Source organism: Rhinolophus ferrumequinum, chromosome 19 (genome assembly GCF_004115265.2).
Source record: "Rhinolophus ferrumequinum isolate MPI-CBG mRhiFer1 chromosome 19, mRhiFer1_v1.p, whole genome shotgun sequence".
Classification (NCBI taxonomy): Eukaryota; Metazoa; Chordata; class Mammalia; order Chiroptera; family Rhinolophidae; genus Rhinolophus; species Rhinolophus ferrumequinum.
This window is the reverse complement of record NC_046302.1, coordinates 59,853,712-59,874,862: the sequence shown is the minus strand read 5'-3', so window position 1 is coordinate 59,874,862 and position 21,151 is coordinate 59,853,712. Positions and strand designations below refer to the sequence as shown.

The following is a 21,151-nucleotide window of genomic DNA, read 5'->3' as shown; positions in this document are numbered from 1 at the left end:
GAGACAGACTCGGAGTCTGTCATACACCGTAATAAGTCACCCTGTAATATTAGCAGACTGCCTGCAGCAGCTCACGAATCCAACAGCTCTGAAAGAAATGGGCCACACTATACGCCCAACAAGAGAAAAATAGACATTGACTTTGCATGTATAATCCCCGATCGTTTGCCATCAAACTTAATTTCTAAATCATTTATATGACTTAATGACTCTGCATGAAAGTTTTAAGCTGGTGGCAAGACGAATGGTACCAGAGAGCGCGCAGATGAGTACAGTGTCATTCACCTACCCCTCGCCCCACTAACGAGTGACAGCTGAGCTACTGTAGTATGTCCCAAACACTTAAACTCTAATGCCATCACTTAGGAGACAAGTGAAAAAGATATTGGCATTTATAAGAGATTGATGAAAATTAGTTCTCAAGCATTAATTTCTGTTAATACCACTAAAAGAATTGTGTGCATTCAGGAGATATTTGATCTGAATTAAGAAACTGATGAAGCAATTGATTAATTGGAATTTAAGCCATCAGTCACCAGATCCATCAACAGTTTCATTTACATTCTAAACAATTAGCTGACGGCCCAACAGAAGACCCTGTATTAATACACAGCCAATGTGATGCCTCCACGAGGCTCGCCGCGCTGCACTGACACGCGCCCCGTGGCTATTGTCCAGGCTTGGACAAGCTGCAGAGACTTAGGACTTCTATGTTAGCGAGGGCTCACCAAGTTTTATGGTAACAGACAATGTATTATCAGGTTTTCCTGAACTAAAACCGAAAAGTAATAAGATAATATTAACAGCGTTAGTTATACACAAAGAATTCTGAATATGTGTACCTTGGAAAATGAGGCAATTAAAACACTTAAAATAATTACTCAAAGTCCTAAGAACAGAATTTTGAAAGCCAAGAATCCTTGACTGAAAGCAGTATCACGACACAAATTTTATACAACTGGGAATCTATTTTGTGCATTTTACAAAGAAAAGAAAAATAGGTGACATTTTCATATTTGCATATGAGTAAGTAGTAATTATTTTAACAAAAATATTTTTTTCAATTATACTTGACATTCAACATTATTTTACATTCGTTTCAGGTGTACCGTGTAGTGGTTAGACTTTTATATGATTTATGAAGTGATGCCCCTGATTAGTCTAGTTCTCATAGGACACCATATATAGTTATTACCATATTATTGACTATATTCCCATACTGTACTTTACATCCCCATGACTATTTTGTAACTACCAATTTGTATTTCTTAATCCCTTCACCTTTTTCACCCAGCTCCCCAACTCCCCTCTAATCCGATAACCATCAGTTTTAACAATTTAAATTTGATAGAAAAAATAAAATTGAGCAATAGAACCATAGACTAAAACTGACTCCATACAGTAATGTCCTAAATTTGGATCCATTAATAACCTTCCAAAAATACATCAAACAATCAAAAATTTAGCATCCATGTATATACTACGCACATTTTGGGGGAAACAAGGTGATGAATCTTAAGATTCTCAAAGAGATCCATGACCTCGAAAACATTAAGTATCATTATACTACAATGTAACGGTCCCTACAACATGGACTGCAAAGCAAAATTAGAGAAAAAGAAAAGGAAACGTTTCTGAAACATCATCAATTTGGATATATGTTACGAATCTGGAGTTAACACAAAAGCAAGTGTCTCATTTGCCCCTGCTAATATTCCACTTGCTCTGCTGTCTTACTATGGCGTAACAATGATACAGTGATATGGTGAAAAGATCACTGAGAGCTGAAGCAGAATTTCCCAAACTGCTGTTAGTGATATAATCTTCAGCAAGGCATTTATGTTCTCCAGTCCTCAGATTCCTCCTCTGAAAAATGGACATATCTAACTATCTTCCAGCTTTAAAATCCTGAATTTTCTTCATCTTTTACCTCCTAACATAATCTATATATTTCTTTTAAGTTAATTACCAAAAGCTATTTCCATATTAAGGATCACATTCTTCATCTTACATATATTTCTATCACAATCATTAAATGGGCAATTAATATAAAAGCATCTTCAAAACGGAAAGATTTTTGTTATTCATTATACTGGATATACTTAGAAACAAAGGCAAATCATAAATAAGTATGTGATGTCAGCAGGGATGGTGGTGTAAAAATCTCTGAAAAACATTTCTCCATAACTATAACGAGAACATTAGCAAAAACTGTCAAAAGCAACTTATTCAGAACTCTGGAAAATGCTCAGAGGTTTGCAACAATCCCAGGTGTGTCGATTCAGGAAGCACAGCTGACTCTCGCTGAGATGTTCTGAGCGGCCCATTCCCAACACACCACCGCATCCCACAGCTCACAGTGCTAAGCAAACCCAGGGGACCAAACCCCGTGAGCAGAGAAGTGTGACCACCTGACAGGGAGGTCTGGACTGCATCTGAATGACGCAGAGCTCGTTCACTGAGAACAGCGTTTTCCCTGGGATGCTGGTCAAAAACAACCACTGCAACTGTTTAACATCACAGCTCCCTCAGGTGGTCATAGAGCTGGACTAAACAAAAGCTGAACAGAATCTTAAAAGAAGAGCTGGCCCGTCAGATGACAGAAGGGGCTCTGAGAAGCCCTCACACGCTCCTGGCAGTCTCAAGGCCACCTGCCTGTATGGGAAACCTGAGCAGCAGGGACCCCTGACACCCCCCAACCAGGAGGCTCTGTACGAGCAGGAGTGGAGGGGAGACAACACTCTCCACTGCCTGCCACAGCGCTGCAGGTGAAAGGGACACTCGTTCTTTTAACAGGTAAGCCTTGCAGCTTGGGTACTGAAAGAACATTCCTCTCTCACATGGAGTTCAGCTGGTAGTGGAAGGAAGGGGAGTGGGCTCTGTCCCACACAGTCATTCAGGAACCTAAGCTGAGGGATGCTCTGCATCCTCAACAGGCAGCTTCCAAGATGACCCCCGTCAGGGACTTGTTGCACGGAGGAGCAGATGGCTGCAAAAGAGGTTAAAGCCTGGGCTGGAAGTGGTACACCCTCCTTTGGCCATGCCCTGAATGCATAGGAAAAGGAGTCAAGCTGTATTTCCACAAGGAAAGGGAAATGGACTGGAAATGTAGCTCTCTGCCTCACCTGGGAATACAAAGCCCCCCATTAAATATCACACAGTAAAGTAAATGCATCAAGTATGCAGAGGTCACTTGATTATTAGGTGCAGCTCAACTCTTCTGCTAATGGCAGTCTCACGTTACAGTGTGAATAACCAAAACTACAGTTCGTAAAAGAAGAAAACATTTTTCTTCTTTCTCATGACTTAAAATGTCACTTAAAAAAAAATGCTGTTAAAAAAAAAATGCTGTTTATAAATGGAAAACAACCTAAACCAACAACCCTAAAATGTAACTTTGTCCTTTCTAGAGTTTTCATGCTACAAAAAAATAATACATATGTTGAGCTTCCAATAAAAACAATACTATGCCTAATTTTCTATAAAAATATTGTTCATTTATTCAACAAAGTGAAAAATGTAAGGCAGAAAGAGCTTCGGGTATCACTTGATAAACCTCCCATCATTTCAGAAATGATGAACGTGTGTGACCACGAGGCTAGGTTCTATAATTAGGAACTGGCCAAAGCAGACTAGATTTTAGGTTTCCTGATTTCCAACACGTACATTTCTCTTTGACCATATGAGCCTTCCATCATTGCCTCTCATTACCCCTTTGCCACTCTCTTATAACTGTTGAAAGCTTGAGTCACATAAGTATCATTTTCCTGTTCACCATTTCAATTCACCTAGGCAAACTGTCTATTACCCTACATGTGTTTTCACTCTTATAGTATCTATACAATCAGACATGACAACTGTCATGAGTGAACGTCATAAATCGGTAAGACTACGAATGAGTTCTGCGAAAGGAGTAACCTGGTTTGGCTCCCTTTTGTATCAAGTATTACCTGGCATACAGTAAGTGGTAAATAAATGTTTGCTGAATTGATTAATACAATTGCAAATGTAGAACAGCAATCAAATTTCGAATAACATCATTGAATTATTTAGATATCAATAGGGATATGAATGGAAACACTCATTTGGTATATAGATTCTGAAAGGATTGTATTTTTAAACAAACAGAGTGAATGCATTGTTTTAAATATCAACAGTTAAGTGTAATTTAGAAATTAATAAATTCAATTATCATTCAAAGAAAAACTGTTGTAAGAATTTAACTTTAACTTTTCAAAATGAAAATGAAACTGTCAGCAAACGTAAATGAAAATAAAAATACCTGCTTTTTCTGAAGTCCTAAGAAATACCATGTCCGATGGAACTCTTTGATTCTGTAGAGAATATAAAATATTAATTATCTACATGAAGGTTTATAAATTAACACAATTCCATTCCAAAGTAGAAATAGCTATTAAAAACAACTAGCTAAAAATGTTATAATTAAAATTCATGTTGAAGCAATTAACATTTATAATTTGTACTTAAAAAATGAATATTTTGACTCATATTTTAGTTAAACCGCTAAGATTTTTTTTTCCCCATTAATGAATCATCTAACTGGTATTTAGTGATGCCTTAAAAACTGCTCCGTTTTTGGAAAATGTTAAATATTTCCATTTCTGTAGCCTCTCTGTACCTTAAATCATCCACATAAAATAGCAGTGACTGCCTCATAAAAAATGACATCCTCCTTATTAGACAAAAATGACCCCGGAAAGTGAGGATAGCATTCTTCCAATGCCTAATACAAAACAGAGCATATCATAAATTCTGAATGAATGAAAACGGTATGACCGAGCAAACAAATTCCACAAATTTGTTTTTGTGGAACAAAACAAAACAAAAAACCTCAGAGGATAGTATTGTATGGCATGTCAAAACTTTTACAAGTCACTATTGATACATTTATTTAATCATTATTATTAATATCCTATCCACTGAGAAAGGTGTATCATACTAAAGAAAGAATTAGAATAAGAATACTTTACATAATTTCATGAATTATTTATATATTTTGAGACATACATAAAGATTTATCCTCATGATATAAGAAATGGAGTATTTGTCAGTCAGTAAGCAGTACAAAAAAATGTAAGTTGTTAAAGATGAAAAAATACGCTGTAGGATAGAGCTACTTCTAACATGAAGAAAGAAGGGCAATTATTAGGATGTGAAGAACTCTGAGGTCAAGGAAAAAAAAATCACAATGTAAATTGGAAAATATTTTTAACTGGACGGTAATAAAAACTCAACACATCAAAATATGTGGAACACAGCTAAAGTCAGGAAAATGTTAAGAGGAAACTAAATACAATTAAGAGCACGGAATAGAAAAGTGAGGCTAAAAATACACATTCAAAGAGCTAAATATCCATTTGAAAGCAAGGGAAAAACCCAGCCAATGAAACCCAAAGTACAAGGATGTAAGCATAGAAGAACAAGAATGAATGACACAGAAAACAAACATATATATGCGCATATATATAGAGAGATACCAGTGATAAACATCAAGCAAGTAAATAATTTTTCAAATATGCCCATTTCAGCAATAAGAAAAAATAACAATTGAATACAACTAATAAAAGATGGGCAAGACACCTCTAAAAAAACCTTTAAAACATTAGTGAGAGAAATGAAATAAAACCTAAATAAATAAAACATATCATGTTCCGAAATTAGAATGTACATATTGCAAAGATGTCAAGTGTCCATAAATTGACTTACATATTTAACATAAACCCAATCAAAATCGCACCATGTTTCCGGGCGGGAATTGACACGGGATTCCTAATACTTACAGGGAAATGTGAAGGCCAGGAATGACCAAGACCACTGTGAGAAACACGGAGGGTTGAGTGTACAACAAACTGAAATATGGGACTCGAGTGACTAAGACAAGCCAAGCCCCACCAAGACAGATAACTGGCACTGTGACAGCAGGGACTCCAGGAGGAGGCCCCACAGGAAGACGCTAGATTCATGAGAAAGATGGAACTGCACACCAAGGAGCAAATGAAGAGAGATCTGCAACACAAAGGACTCCTGTACAGAATGCACAAAGGACTACAAACTGGTTAGAAACGAAGGGATAACTCAGAAGAAAACTGGTAAGAGATTTTTAATAGGTTCTCCTCAAATAAAAAAGATATCCAAAATCACACGAGAAGGTATCCAATTCCATTGGTCTTCAAGGAAACGCACATTAAAACCACAACTACGATATGCATATCGAAAGTGCTAAACTAAAAAGACCCACGATGCCAAGTGCTGTCAAACGTGCAGAGCAATGGGAAGCTCACGCCACTGACGAGCAAGCGTACAGTCTGAAACGTCCCTTTGCAAAACCATGTGCAGCATCTGCTAGAGTGGAGCATGCGTGCAGCCCACACCCAGCCATCCCACCCCGGCCCACACGCCACAGCGGGTGCCTGTGGAAGCCGGAGGCATGGCAGCACTCCCAACAGGCGCAACTTAGAAGCAGCCCAATACCCACCAACAGGAGCATGGGCAGAAGAAACAGCACTAAGAACAAAACGAATGAATGACAGCGACATACAACAAAATGCAAGCACCCATCCACAGTACTGGGTTAAAAAAAACACCCGCCCAAATACAGCCCTGTTCCCACTCAACTTTCTGGGCACCCTTGTCAAAAATCAATGAGCCATGAATTTAAGGTTTAATTTCCAGACTCTCAACTATAAATTTATGCCACTTCCACACTGTCTCCATTACCATAACTTTGTATAAAGTTTTGAAATGGAGACGTACGAATACTCCAGTTTTGTTCACTTTTCTCAAAACTGCATTGGCTATTCTGGGACCTCTATTTCCATATGAACTTTACAATTAGCTTGTCAATTTCTACAAAGTCAGCTGGAATGCTGACATGACAGCACTGAGTCAGCAGACTGATTTGGGGAGCACTGCCCCCCTAACACTGTTAACATCTAATCCACGAACACAGCGTGTCTGCCCATTTATTTAGGTCTTCTTCAATGTTTCAACGATGTTTTACAGTTTTCAAAGCACAAGTTTCACACTTTTGTTAAGTTTATTTTTAAAAATAACTTTCTAAGTATTTTATTCTTTTTAATGCTATTGTAAATGGAATTTTTTTAAATTTCATTTTCAACCATTACACGTCATTCCTTTATCCCGTTTTATTTTCTATGAGGCACTCATAAATAAACTAGATAACTTCAAATAATTATTGGATACTTTTGATTTTTCCCTCCCCTCAAATCTATGAGCCACATGAGAGCAGAGATGTGTCTTCTTCACAGGACGCATCATAGTATAGCGCACAGCAGTTTCTCTGATCACCACCAGCCAGAGTATCTGGACTGTTTCTGATTTTTGGCTATTATGAATAACGCTGGTGTAGACATTCACGTTACGCTTTTGTGTCAACTTAAATTAACATTTCTGTGATTCAGGCCCCAGAGTTCAATTGCTGGGTCATATAATATTTGCATATTTAGTTTTTAAAGAGACTAATGATTTTCCAGAATAACTGTAACATTTGATATTCCCATGAGAAACGTACGAGCAATCCACTTTCTTCACGTCACTTCTAGCACTTGGTGTCACCATTTTTACTGCAGTCATTCTGCTGTATGTGTAGTGATATTTCATTGTGCTTTAATTTGCATTTCCAGATGATTAATAATCAGAATATCTTTTCATGAGCTTATTATCTATATATCTTCTTTGGTGAAATTCTCTTTATATTTTTTGCCCATTTTCTAATTTGATTTGATTCTTTTTTTTTTTTTTTTTACTGTTGACTTTAATAGTTTTTGTATTTTCTGAATATAAATCTTTGTCAGGTATGTGGTTTACAAATATTTTCTCCAAGTTTGTAGCTTGTTTTTTTAAATCATACTGACATGTTTTTTTCACAAAGCAGTTTTTAATTTTAATCAGATGCAATTTATCATTTTTTTAACCTTTTATACATTTTGTTTTTGGTGTCAAGTCTAAGAGCTATTTTCCTACCCTAGATTCTGAGTATTTTCTCCAACGTGTTTTTCCAAAAGTTTTACAGTTCTACATTTTACATGAAAATCCATGCTCTATTTTGATTTGACATTTGTAGAAAGTATGACATTTAGATTAAGGTTCATTCTTTTATCCACGGGTGTCCAAATTGCTCCAGCCCCATTTATTGAAAAGGCTATCCTTTCTCCATTTTAACTGCTTTTGCACTTTGTCAAAAATCACCTGAGCGTATTTGGGTGAGTATTTCTGGGTTCTTACAAGGTTTCATTGATCTCGCATCTATCCTTCCATGCTCTGTTGGTTACTGGGTCTAGGTAACATGCCTTAACTTCGGGAAGAGTGACTCTTCTAACTTTATTCTCCTTATCAAGACCCTTAGCCATTTTATGGCCTGTGCCTAGCCCAATTAGTTTTAAAACAAGTTTGTATTAAAAAGAGATTTTGATAGGAATTACATTAAACCTATAGATCAGTTTTGGGGAAACTGGCATGTGCCAGTCTGAGACCATAATGTATCTATTTACTTAGATCTTGATTCTGTTCATGAACACACTGCTATCGCCGGCATACCTAAGATTTTTTCACAGGAGTGCCTGTCAGAGCACAGCACTCTGAGTTTCAGTTTCCACGTGCTCATTGGTAGTACAGAAAAACGGGGCTGGCATTTGAGTGTTAATCTTATATCTGCCACCTTGCCGAACTCACTCATTAGTTCCAAGAGGTTTTTATAGATCGCAAGGGATTTTCTACATACACAGTCATACCCTCTGTAAAAAGGGCTATTTTTATTTCTTCCTTTCCAATCTGAATTCCTTTTATTTCCTTCACTTGCCTATGCAGTGGCTAGCAATGCCAGCTGAGTAAGAGTGGTAAGAGTGAACATCTTGCCTGATTCCCAGGCTGTCTCCCCATTAAGTATGTCAGCTGTAGGTTTCTTATAATTTTTTAACAAGATTAAAGTGACTCCCTGTAATGTAACCTGTTGAGAGTTTCTACCACAAGTGGGTACTGGATTTAATTGAGTGCTTTCCCTGTATCAACTGATATGATCACATGATTTTCTTTAGTCTGTTAACAGGGTAGATAACGTTGGCAGATTTTCGAATGTTGAGCCAGCCTCTAGCACCTGGAATGACCTCCGCTTGGTCATGATGTGGGTGGAGGTCATGCCTGTACGTACTGCTGATAGCAACTGGCAAGATCCTTAAGGAATTTCGTGTCTATACGCATGAGGGATATTTGTTTGGAGTTTTCTTTCGTTGCACTATCTTTTTCAGGTTTTGGTACTGACTCCTAAAATGACCTGGATAGTGTTTCCTTCTCAACTATTTTCTGGAAACTTCTGTGTAAAAATGATGCTAAGTCTTCTTTAAAGGTTTCAAGGAATTCTTCAATGAAAACATCTGGACCTGGGTATTTCCTTCTTTGAACATTTAAATTACTAATTCAATTTCTTTACTGACTACTCACATTATCTATTTTATTTTGGTAGTTGTGATAGTTTGTGGTTTCAGATGAATGGTCCATTTCATCTAAGTTGGTGCATTTAGGGTGTAAGGGTGTTTGTAGCATTCTGTTGTCATCCTTTTATTGGCTGTGCAGCAGCTACAGTGATAGCACTGTTTCATAACTGATACTGGTGATTCATGTCATCGCTCCTTATTTTCACCGGTCTTGCTCAGGGTTTACCCATTTTATTAATTTGTTTAGGGGAACTAGCTTGTACTTTCACTGATTTTCCAGCTTGTCTTCATTATTTTCAGTGTCACTGACTTCTGCTCTTCTTTGATTCCTTCCTTCCTTCCTTCTGCTTGCATTGGTTTGTTTGCTTTTCTTCCTCCAGTTTCCTGAGGCGGGAATTCAAACTGTTGATTTGAGAACTTCACTTCTTTCTAATGTAGGTACTCAGTGCTATAAAATTACCTCTCAGCACCGCCTCACGTGCAAAACATTCCACGTTTTAACTGTTGTATTTTCATTTTCACGTAGTTACATGTATTTTTATTTCCTTTAAATTCTCTACTTACCCCAAAAAGTAAAGAGCACTACTTTCCACATTTCAGAGTTCTCTGTTGTCTTTCTGTTACTACCATGTTTCCCCGAAAATAAGACCTAACTGGAAAATAAGCCCTAGTATGATTTTTCAGGATGACATCCCCTGAACATAAAAGCCCTAATGCCGTCTTTTGGAGCAAAAATTAATATAAGACCTGGTCTTATTTTCGGGGAAACAGGGTAATATTTCGAATTTGGTTCTACTACAGTAACACAGTGGTCTGTACATGTCAATTATATGTCGATTCAGCGAAGGTTTGCTATACCATTGCTGCTTCCGTCTGACACTGAGAGAATGGTACTATAACTGTGGATTAGTCTTTCTTTTTTCGAGCTCCAATCGTTTTTGATTCATGTATTTTTTGGCTCTATTATCTGTGAGTATGAATTTAAGATTATGTCTTCCTGATGGATTAATCCTATCAGTATGTAATGTCTCTCTGTGTCTAGTGATTTTTTTTACTCTGAAGTATACGTTATTGGATATTACTATAGCCCCTCCTTCTGATTAATTTATGTGGTACATCTCTCCATTCTTTTACTTCCAACCTCCCTGTGTCATTGAATTTGAATTTCTTGTAAACAACAGATTGTTTCTTAAGCCACTCTGCTTCTCTCCTGATTGGTGTATTTAGGCTGTTTACAATAAAGGTAATTATTGATATGTCACAGTACAAGTATGCATTTTGTTATTTATTTTCTGTTGGTTTCCTCAGATACTTATTTTTCAGTTTCTAGTATCTTGCCTTCTTGTACGTTACCTGAACCCCTGTTAGGATTCCACTTCAGTTTGTTTATACTATCTCAGACTATATCCCTTTGCATATTTTTTGCAGTATTTGTTCTTCTGGGTATTAAAATATACACTGTAATGCTTATTAAATTGCTTAAAATACTTACGAAATTGTGTTACCTCAGAAAATAGGATAAAGAAACTGTCTTTCAGTCTAGCTATTGAAAAAAGCAGACATTCCTTTCTGCTGAAGTTCGTTCCGGTTGACTGGTGAGTGAAGGAAGGCTCACAAAGAGTCCACTTAAATCTTATTCTGCTTCTGTCCCAAGGAGCTTCTGCAAACCTGGACTGCAGAGACTGGAGCTACGACCTAAAAAACGTAACCTTTACCTTCTCAATAGTTACCCTACTGGATGAGATCCTCAAGCAGTTAATATTTAAATTGCTATGTTAGTCTAGAAATGTATATACTTCTTAGGTTTCCCTGTTAAGCTGGGAGACAATCTTTGGAATTGCTTTCTTAGCACTACATGCATAAAGGTGGATTCTACCCTTGACTGTGAATGTTTCTAGGCTACCAGTTTCCAAGCACATGTCGAACAGATGCCGGTCCTCGGTTGAGTTTAAAGCTGGAGAACCAGGCGCCAAAACCCAAGTCCATCTCACACTGAAGCCCGTGGTCCCGTCTGCACTCTCCCAGGCTGGGGCTTCCCTGTAATTCTACAACTGCTGACATCACCAACACTGGTCCCACTTTTTCTTCTAAATCTCCAAAAAGTGGATATCAATATACTAACTTTAATTCCACATGAAGATTACAGAATTAGAGCAACTATCCTACAACATAAAACCCAGCACAGAAACATCCAAACATTAATTCTAAATAGTAATATGGTCAAATAAAAGAGAAATAACTTTTCTGGTTAGTGATAAGTGTTGCCAGAATTCTTAAATAAACAGTAAAAGGACAAAGCCATTTGCCACAAATCTTTGCTATTCCCTTAGCTACATCAACCAGCAAGACAAAACCTTTTATTACCATAAAACCCACAAAATTGGTTTAACACAGACCATTATTCTATCACTAAAAATTTATCACTTCACAGTAATTGCTGGAAATTATGTCTCAAATTTCTGAATATTCAAGTTTTTAAGTGGAATACATGGGAAATTTTTATAGGAAAATGGATGTAAAATTGGCAATATAAAAATCAAATCAGCTAAAGGGTGCCTCCCTATTTTTAACGTGCAGCACCATTTCCTAAAGGTGAAAGATTGCAGAAGGCCCTCCTGTAGCTCTGCTACCAAATCCTGAACCACCAGGGCCGGGTAGGGTACAGCAGCCCACACGCCTGTGCATCATACTGATCTAATTCTGGAGAGTCATCCGCACGTGCTAGCCACTGGAACACTCAAGTGACAGCAAAACGAGGACCTGCAAGTGCCTTGACACTGAAGGAAAACCTCCCCCGATGTGGACACCGACCCCTGTCGTGCTGAGGGGAGGGCACTGCCAGTGCTGCTGCGGACCCAGATCTCTATCGTTCCCATCCATCTGTGTTCACGTCCATTGCATGAGGCAGACGACCCACTTACCGCGTGGCCAGGAAGGTTCAAGTTACTCAGTGAAATGGGAGGAAGAGAGGAGAATGAGAAGGTGAGCACATCACTCCATCAAACTAAATAGCAAAGACAAGGAGAACTCGCAAGCAGGAGAGAAAAGAGGGCAATAAGAGATGAAAGAATGAAAAAACCCAACAGCACTCATTTGATTCACAAACAGAGATTCTATCCCAGCCATCACATTCCACCACAAACACCAGGCAGCCTCTTAAAAGTCAAAGGCAAACAGAAGGTGACTGAATGTCCCTTTAGGTGACCTAGAGACCAGGTCTCAGAGCCTGGAGTCCACTCTGCTGACACTTTCACTTTCTCTATCACCTTCCACTGGCAGGCTGGTGTCAGCTGCCCTGTGGAGAGGCCAGCGGGAATGGGAGAGGTCTGGGTAAAGCTCCTGGAGCTGAGGTGCCAAATCCAATGAGGCACCAGACCTTGCCAAGAGCCCCAGGAGTCGGCCTGAAGGTGATGGCCACCTGGCTGACACCTTGACTGCCTGATGGCCACCTGGCTGACACCCTGACTGCCGTCTTGAGAGGGGCCAGGAAACCCAGCTATGCTGCACCCAGACTCCTGACCACAGAAACTGTGAAACAATAAATGGTGGTGTGTAAAAAAAAACTGCATCAAAATCTGTATGATGAATGTACTCTCTCGTCAGCATTTGTCCTACAGAAACGTGCAAAGGTATAATGTACAAGTATGTTCACTATCATTTTACAATAAAAATCACTTGAAAAATCTAATAATTGATCAAAAGTTAGTAACTTATAATATCCATACAAATGAATACTATGTAAATGAATTGCAAATCAGCAAGTTTAGTTTTATCCAATCTTGTAAAATCCAGCAAACGTGCCCCAAACTACTATCTGTCCGCATTAACAAGATGCAGACCACTTTCATGTCGAGGGGAAGACTCCCTGTCCCAAGTACCTCCTCCACAGGCTGGCTCAGGCTGGGGCTGTGCCCAGGCGGCCTGGGTGCCAGCTGCCACCAAGGGCTCAAACTAGGCTGTCAGAGGCCTTTAGAAAACTTATCGTTTAATAGTTTCTAAAAGTCGTTTTAGAGCCTTTAAACATAAAAAGGGACTGTCCCTTCAGTCTCTGTCCCTCAGCGACGTCTGCCTACAGATACAGTTCTCACACTCAGTCACACTGCAGGCCACATGTAGTCCGACGATCTTAAGAATTAATATCCAACAATTATGTATAATGTATCTATCTGTAAAAGGAAATTCTAGAAACTGAAATGTATTCTAATGTAAATAGGTTCTAATACAATTCTTTGGTCAAATGAAATACTTCTGACAATGCAACAATAAGCAGTTAACACGTCTTATTTTAGGCAAAATATGATGGGATACACTGAAATACACATTAGCAAAACAGACTACACACAAAATTCAAGTTTTTCTTTACATACAGTAAATCTTACATAAAGATGTTAAGATTTAAAATAAATCAAAGAATTTCTTTCATATTCAAAAGTTAATTGCAGTCAGGCTAAATGTTGATAAATGGCATATCAAGTCTCAAATATATTAAAAATGTACCAACCTTTTCCACTATGATGAGGTCTCCCACTTGGATGTCTGAACTCTTAACTTGCTCTTTACCTTAAAAAGAAGAAGTATCATCAGCTCATGGAGACGAGAGCACCAGAGTTAGACAGTCAATTGACAAGTAACATTTTAGAAATTTATCCACACCTATGCTTTCAAAATAAACGTGTTTCAGATAGACAGTCACTAACAATTAACTTCTCTCAGTCAGCTCCAAAGACAATGACCTGTCCCCTGGAAAACCGTGTGGGTGGGGGGTGGGCAGGGCCCCACGTGGGACAGTCTTTCCAGAGCCGCCGTTGCTCCAGGGGTAGTCGAGGCACTGAGGATCAGAAACATCACTAAACAGATAATTTGATGAGTAAGCCTGAGTCACGTAGACACGTCAAGTCCTGACAGTAACACTCTGAATGGTACTGACTGGCACATAATTAACAGAATATAAGGAAGAGAAAATTATAGACTATCACCCTCCATTTGTAGCTTTACAGATACAGGTCAGGATTCAAAACTGAGATCTAAAGCTTTATTACAAAAAGTGATTCTTTTCCATGATATATTGTGTAAATTCTTAAAAAACCTATATACTGTCTAGTGTACAATATCATGCATAAAATGTAGTATACCATATCGACGTAATATCATGTTAGCATCATATAGAGTAGATGAAGCATTACAAAGGCATTTGAGAGGCCAAGCTTTCGCTCAATCCCTGTGTCTCTGGACACGCTTCCTTCCTCCTCTCTTTCCTCTGTCTCCCTGCCTCCCTCCCTCCTTTTTTCCCTCTGTTTCTCTCCCTCCCTCCCTCCCTGTCTCAGTAGTCTTCTTACCCCCATGGGTCTCCCTTTTAGGACTAACAACAGCCTTGTGAGTCTCTTTACATTTTTGTAACTACTGTTTTAAAATAGGAAAAGGTCCAATTCTTTTATGTTCAGTTTATTCGGAAAGCTAACAGAACAAGAGGTAAGTTCACGTTATATTATCAAAACCAAACATTACCAGTCATTCACTGACTTTTAGACTACACTCAACTCATCATATACCTTATTTCCTAAACACCTCTTAAAGCAGCTAAGTTTCAACAGTACCAAACAAGTTCCTAAAAATGTGTTTGGAGGCTATCAATAAGCTTTATAAATGTTGTATTTTTCATGTTCCTCAATTATATATTAAACATATAAGGGACGGAGCTACTTTTTATTCATACTATAAAATAGCAAGGTTCTTTAGAATTATGAGGTGTGATCACAAAATACAGTGATTGTTTAAATAAAAAAAAGTATTACAGTAAAAGACACATTGCTATTAATTCCCCTCAAAATACTCCCTTTGCTTCGAACAAACTTATCCCATCATTCTTGACACTTTCTGAAGCAGTTCTGAACGTCCTCTCGTGAGTGTCTTTAGTTGTGCTGTTGTAGCTGCCTCAATGCACTGAATCGATTCAAAACGTTTGCCTTTCACGGTCATTTTGACTTTGGGGAAGAGCCAGAAGTTGCACAATGACAGATCCAGTGAATAAGGTGGATGGGGACACACTGTAATGTTTTAATTAGACAGAAATTGCCGTACCAGAAGCAATGTGTGACACGGAGCTTTTCCATAGTGGTCACAACATACGGTGAATGCTGCTGCCGCGTGCCATCCAACGGAAAGGCGGGGATCTTCAATACAGGAAGCTGCACGTCAAACCTTTGTAACAGTGTGTGACAAGTTCCAATTTGTTCAGTGAGGTCAGCTGGATGTGAGCTACATTGAGCTAGGGTTGAGAAGTGTGTTTTAAAGTGTGCCGTAAATCATCCCCCATCATGACAACGCTCTGTGACACACATTACTTCTGGTATACAGTGATTTCTGTCAAATAAAAACATTACGGTACGTCCTCGCCCACCTTATTCACAGGATCTGGCACCATGCGACTTCTGGTTCTTCCCCAAAGTCAAAATGACCATGAAAGATAAACATTTGAATCGATTCAGGACGTTGAGGCAGCCACAACAGCGCAACTAAAGACACTCACAAAAGAGAACTTCCAGAACTGCTTCAGAAAGTGGCAAGAACGATGGGATAAATGTGTTTGAAGAGAGGGGAAGTATTTTGAGGGGGATTAATGGCAATGTGTCTTTTACTGTAATAAACGTTTTTAAATTTAACCATTCATCTTGTTGTTTGATCAACATGGTACATGTGCAACAAATTTTAAGCTATATCCACAACTGATAAGTATATATGCAGTAACAGCCAGGAAATAGCCACAAATCAATGTCTTTTTAAATTATTTCTGCCTCGGTCACTTCAAGCTTCATGTCTGCACCCCACTATTACATTTATGACTAAGCACCAGGCAGTGAAGATACCTCACTGATCTCATGTTTCCTCAACAGAAGCTGAGTTCACTCAACAGAAGTCCCGTCTTATCATTTAATGGTATTTTCTCTCCTACTACCCATTCTCCTGCTTTTGTATACTCTCTATCATGAACACATTTAAAAAGAAGAGAAACGGTTGTAGTCATAAGACGTAATGAATGTAGGAAATAATTTTTAAATATTTTGAAACAGAAAACATATCCTTTATCTGACTCCTTAATCAATATTTTACATATCGGAGAGAGGAAGTTATTATTCCGTCACATGATAACAGACAGAATTTATATCTAAAAGCCTTTAATTTTTAGGCATTATCTAGCAATCGTTATTTATTCAATGGAACTTACTTGCAATGACATGTTTAAGGAAAACAGTTTATGGTAAAAGCAGTGTAAAAAGTTCTCTCATGTTAATAATATTACAGTATGAACAGAATATGAAAAGGCCGAGCAGCACAGTGCCAAACCAGTATGACAATGGGACACACCTCGAAGTCCTTGGCAGGCCCACCACTGTCTGCCTAATCTTTGAATTCTGTAGCTAGATAAACTTAAATCTCTATCAAAGTTTAAGGTACAACATACTGTTACTATAGGTCATTCTTAGTTAACAAGTTCTAAGACTCTCAGTCGCTACAATGAGAAGATGTACAGAGCTGCAGCCTCCCTCGCGCATGGACCTACACATGCGTGCAAACACCCAGGGCCCAGTGAAGAGGGCATGCCCAGCTGTGCCAGTCCTGACAGAGGGAGAGGAGCCAAGGGCAGCTGCCATCTGTCCCAGTCCCGTCTCCTCCAAGTGATCACTGACCCACACGACGGTGGCTGAGTTCTCGAAGTTCCCAAGTGTGCAGGCTGCTGTCAGCAGCTGCTGAAAGAGTGAGGAAATTGATAGTCGGACCCTGAAAGACTGCTGAGTGGCTGTGACCAAGGTTTCAGTGTCATGGGTCTACTTCACGAGCAGAGGGGACATTTCTCAGTGATCTTCTATGTCTTTAGTGTCTCATGTTTCCTGTTTGGGGAAGGAGGTGGGAGGAGAGGCTCCCCAATCCATTAGAATGCACCAGAAAGGAACGCTGGCAACAGCTGGCATGGAACAGAGCAGAAAACAGAGGGAGGGCCCCAACGAAGCCACATAGTGCTCCAAGGCTTGAGGAAAGAACTCTTGTAACTTTAATGACTGGTTTTAAAGTAACTAACTGACCATTTGGGAAACCAAAGAAAACACAGATTCCTTCCCCATGTAACACATACTTTAAATATAAAATTTCAAATGGAGTAACTTGAACCACAAAAAAATGAAAACACATAAGTACTGTAAAGAAATTAAAACACACTAACTGGGATTGAATGGATTCTCTAAGATTAAAGTAAAATGACAAAAGGAAAAGATCAGAAAAACTATAAACTTACGCACATCTAAAAAATGATAAAAAAATTAATCATACAAGATGAAAATATCTGCCACATGTGATCAATTTCTCTTCGTATAGAAATTATAATAAGGTAACAATGGAAATAGGAAAAAAAGGTGAATAAACTTCTATAAAAGATCAAAACCAGACAATGAAATGTTAAAACTAGCAAGCAAAACACGATGAGAGCACTTTGCTCCAGTCAAGTTGGTAAGTTGAAAAACGTCCCGTGTACAGAGGACCGTGACAGTGGGCGAGAGTCCCGCGTGGCGCGCTCCTATGTGAACGCTGCAACCTTCCCGGTAGCTCGCTGACAGCATCGATCAGGCTTGGAACTTGTCGTATTTGACCTGGACAGTCCTCACTGAGTTCACTGTCCCACTGTCTCACGGCCCACCATGTGCCGGGTGCCAATCAATCTGCCCAGCCTGGGGGGGGGAGGGTGCACTCACCAGAGGCGATCACAGGGCAAGACCAGTTACCAAAGGGAAGCCTCGGGTGTACCAGACATGCGTACACACAGCTCCTACGTGTTAAGAAAGGACCCTATGTGAACCAGCAAGTGTTTCATGTTTCCTGTGTTCCAGGCCCTCATCTTCCAACAATGTAATAAAAACAGTCACATGTGAGTATCATGAAGAAATGAATTCACACGCCGTCTCAGGGGGAGCCAAGAAAACACAGTGGCCGTGTGGGTAGTGGGCGGCTATGGCTACTCCTGCACGCGGGGATTTGTCCTGAGTGTGTCCACCTCGGTACAGCCACAGATCACTAGGCCAACGTGACCGTAAATCTGACGTGTGTGTCTGTACCTGACACACACAACAGATCACCACATCTTACTGTGCAGGAACAACACAGTAATGCGTGCTGAATATTCTTGAGTAACTGTGGGAGTGGATTCTTTTCAAACGCTGCTCAGACCAGACAAGAAAGGTGACTTACGTCTACTTCACAAAAAGGGACTCTGAGATGAATATGTGAAAAGCTGAGCGTGTCTGTCCAAGAACTGCTTTGACTATATAACTCAAACATATAGAAACAATTTCCACTTCCTGGTGGTGTATTTCGTCTGTACCGTCATAAACATGGACGAACGAGAGGTGACACCACGTAAACAAATAAGGAAAGTCATCAGTGTTTCCCTGACTATTGGGCTGCAGCGATCAACTCTGATTACTTCCAGGTGTATCAGTTGCTAAGCAATTTCTGATGGGAATTCAGCTAACACTTCAGTATACTATTTAAAAAACTATCTTACCATATGACGGTCACAAAAGGAAATCCTTCTTGCCAACTAGAAAATATAGTAACTCATAAAACCATTTGCATTTTATGATTTCCCTGTGAAAGTGCAAATAATGCATAATCAACATATAAAAGACACTAAAGAGGGATTTAAAAATCTCTTGACTTTTAAAGGAAGAATTACTACTCCCAAAGTAAATGTCACTAAAAGATGACAAACTTTCATTGAGACCTTCCGTAAATTTCTTAAATGTGAAAACCAGAATAAGAGGTTCACAAGCACGCAACAACGCAGTGTGGGTAGTATGAATCAAAGACGAAAACATGTAGGAATAAGGACCACGGTCTCCTCTTGTTCTCTACATGTAGGAGTAAGGATCAAGGTCTTCTTTTGTTCTCTACATGAGTAGGTTTCTTTTTGGCAAGGAAAGTGGAAAACCAGAAACATGTAAATATGTAAATGTTCTTTTACATTCTCTCTCTCACACACACGATTTACATAAGGTTCAAAGACAGCAGACTTTCTTCTCTCTCGCACATGTTTGAATACCTGCAAACAAGTTAAACAACAAAATGCCAGGACTATTAAAAGAAATACCTAAGACAGACTGGAAAACAATCACAAGCTGTATGAAGCCGTAGCACAGAGCTAAGTCAAGCTCCATTTCTACATATAAAGTCTCACGTTAGCTTTAGGTTTAAGACTGGAAAAGACACTCTCTGTGGTTGATGTGATTTAGCCTTGCTGAGATTTGGTGGCCGATTAAAACAAAATCAGAGACCTCTGAGTTTATTCTTCCTGCTAAAGTACTGCATGAGCTCTTAGAAAAACACAGGACTTACTCAAGTCTGAATATCCTGAGGTTATCACAGTGCCGAACACATAGTGAGTGCTTCATAAATATTTGTGGACTTGAACTGTGAACTAGTCAACTGGGTAATTACAACCACGGTATACTAAATACTCATTTCTCCCAGCAACAGCAAGAAAACACAGCCCTGATTCCAAGACACGGAAGGGAGAGTGGCCCGTAGTTCCCACTCCCCTTCATCAGGAATCCTGCAAGAGCTGCCAACAAGCAGGGGGATCTACTTATGTTCTCCTCCATTAGGAGACAAAAATTAAGGAAAAGAGCAGCCCTAAACAAGGAGAAAGGAAGGAAAGGAGCAGCATCAGACATGGAAAACTCCCACACAAGAAAAGCAGCTTCTCAGGCAACAAAACAAAGAGCTAACTAAAAATCATCAGTGTTGACTGAGATCATCTATCAGTTAAAATATGCTCGGCTCCCAGACGAAGCACCTTTAAGACATTAGCATACTTAAAAGTGGAAGTGGCTTTCCTTAAAAATAGAGAGAGCATTTTCCAGTGTATTTCTACAAGGATGTGCTGAAGAACTCCAAATATTAAAAGTTCTAATACTGTAAATGACACAACAAACCACAGTAAATCACACAAGTAGCCACCAATGCCATTCAGATAGGTAACTGTGAAATATTAGAAATTAAGGAGATGGGCAGCAAATATTCTCGACAACAAAATAAATTTTAAACTTTGCCCACTAATAAGCATAAACATGTATTTCTTATGCCCTAGATTTTACTCATCAATCATTTGCATCAGAGCAACCAGCCACAAAGCAACGCACCGCAGTTGAAAGAACACTGGGTGTCAGAATGGCCAGAATGGTCCAGGTTCAGATGGGAATTCACTTGACTCAGTACAGGTTATTCAGCACGGGCCTCAGGTTTCACATGTGTAACCTGGAGATAATACCACTCCCTGCCCTGCCCCCGGACAGAGGAACATGGTGAATGTCATCTGCCACACAGGAAACAGCAGCTACCATTACACCATGTCCATTTCATAAATCACCAGCAACGATGACCACTTTTTTTAAAGGTAAATTTCCTTCAGTATTTGAAATAAACCTACTAAAAATTATTTATAAAGTATTTTGACTTCAACTATCACAGAAATATAAAAGACAGTATCAGTATGTCTTCGTCAACATTTTGCATTCCTTTTAGGTGAAACTGACATAACATAAAATTGGCCATTTTTAAGTGGACAATTCAGTGGCACTGAGGACATTCAGTGTTGTGCAACCAACCCCATCAAGTTCCAAAACACTTCCATCCCC

General features: G+C 39.1%; 1 protein-coding gene across 1 annotated transcript in view; it reads right to left on the bottom strand.

The window, feature by feature from the left end:
• ATP9B (ATPase phospholipid transporting 9B (putative)) overlaps positions 1–21,151 on the bottom strand; it is a 169,036-nt gene that overhangs the window by 122,554 nt on the left and 25,331 nt on the right. The window contains exons 6-7 of the mRNA XM_033087134.1: positions 13,972–14,030; positions 4,283–4,334 (exon numbers count right to left, since the gene is read on the bottom strand). Coding sequence (XP_032943025.1) covers positions 4,283–4,334; positions 13,972–14,030 — 111 coding nt within the window. The remainder of the gene's footprint in view (positions 1–4,282; positions 4,335–13,971; positions 14,031–21,151) is intronic.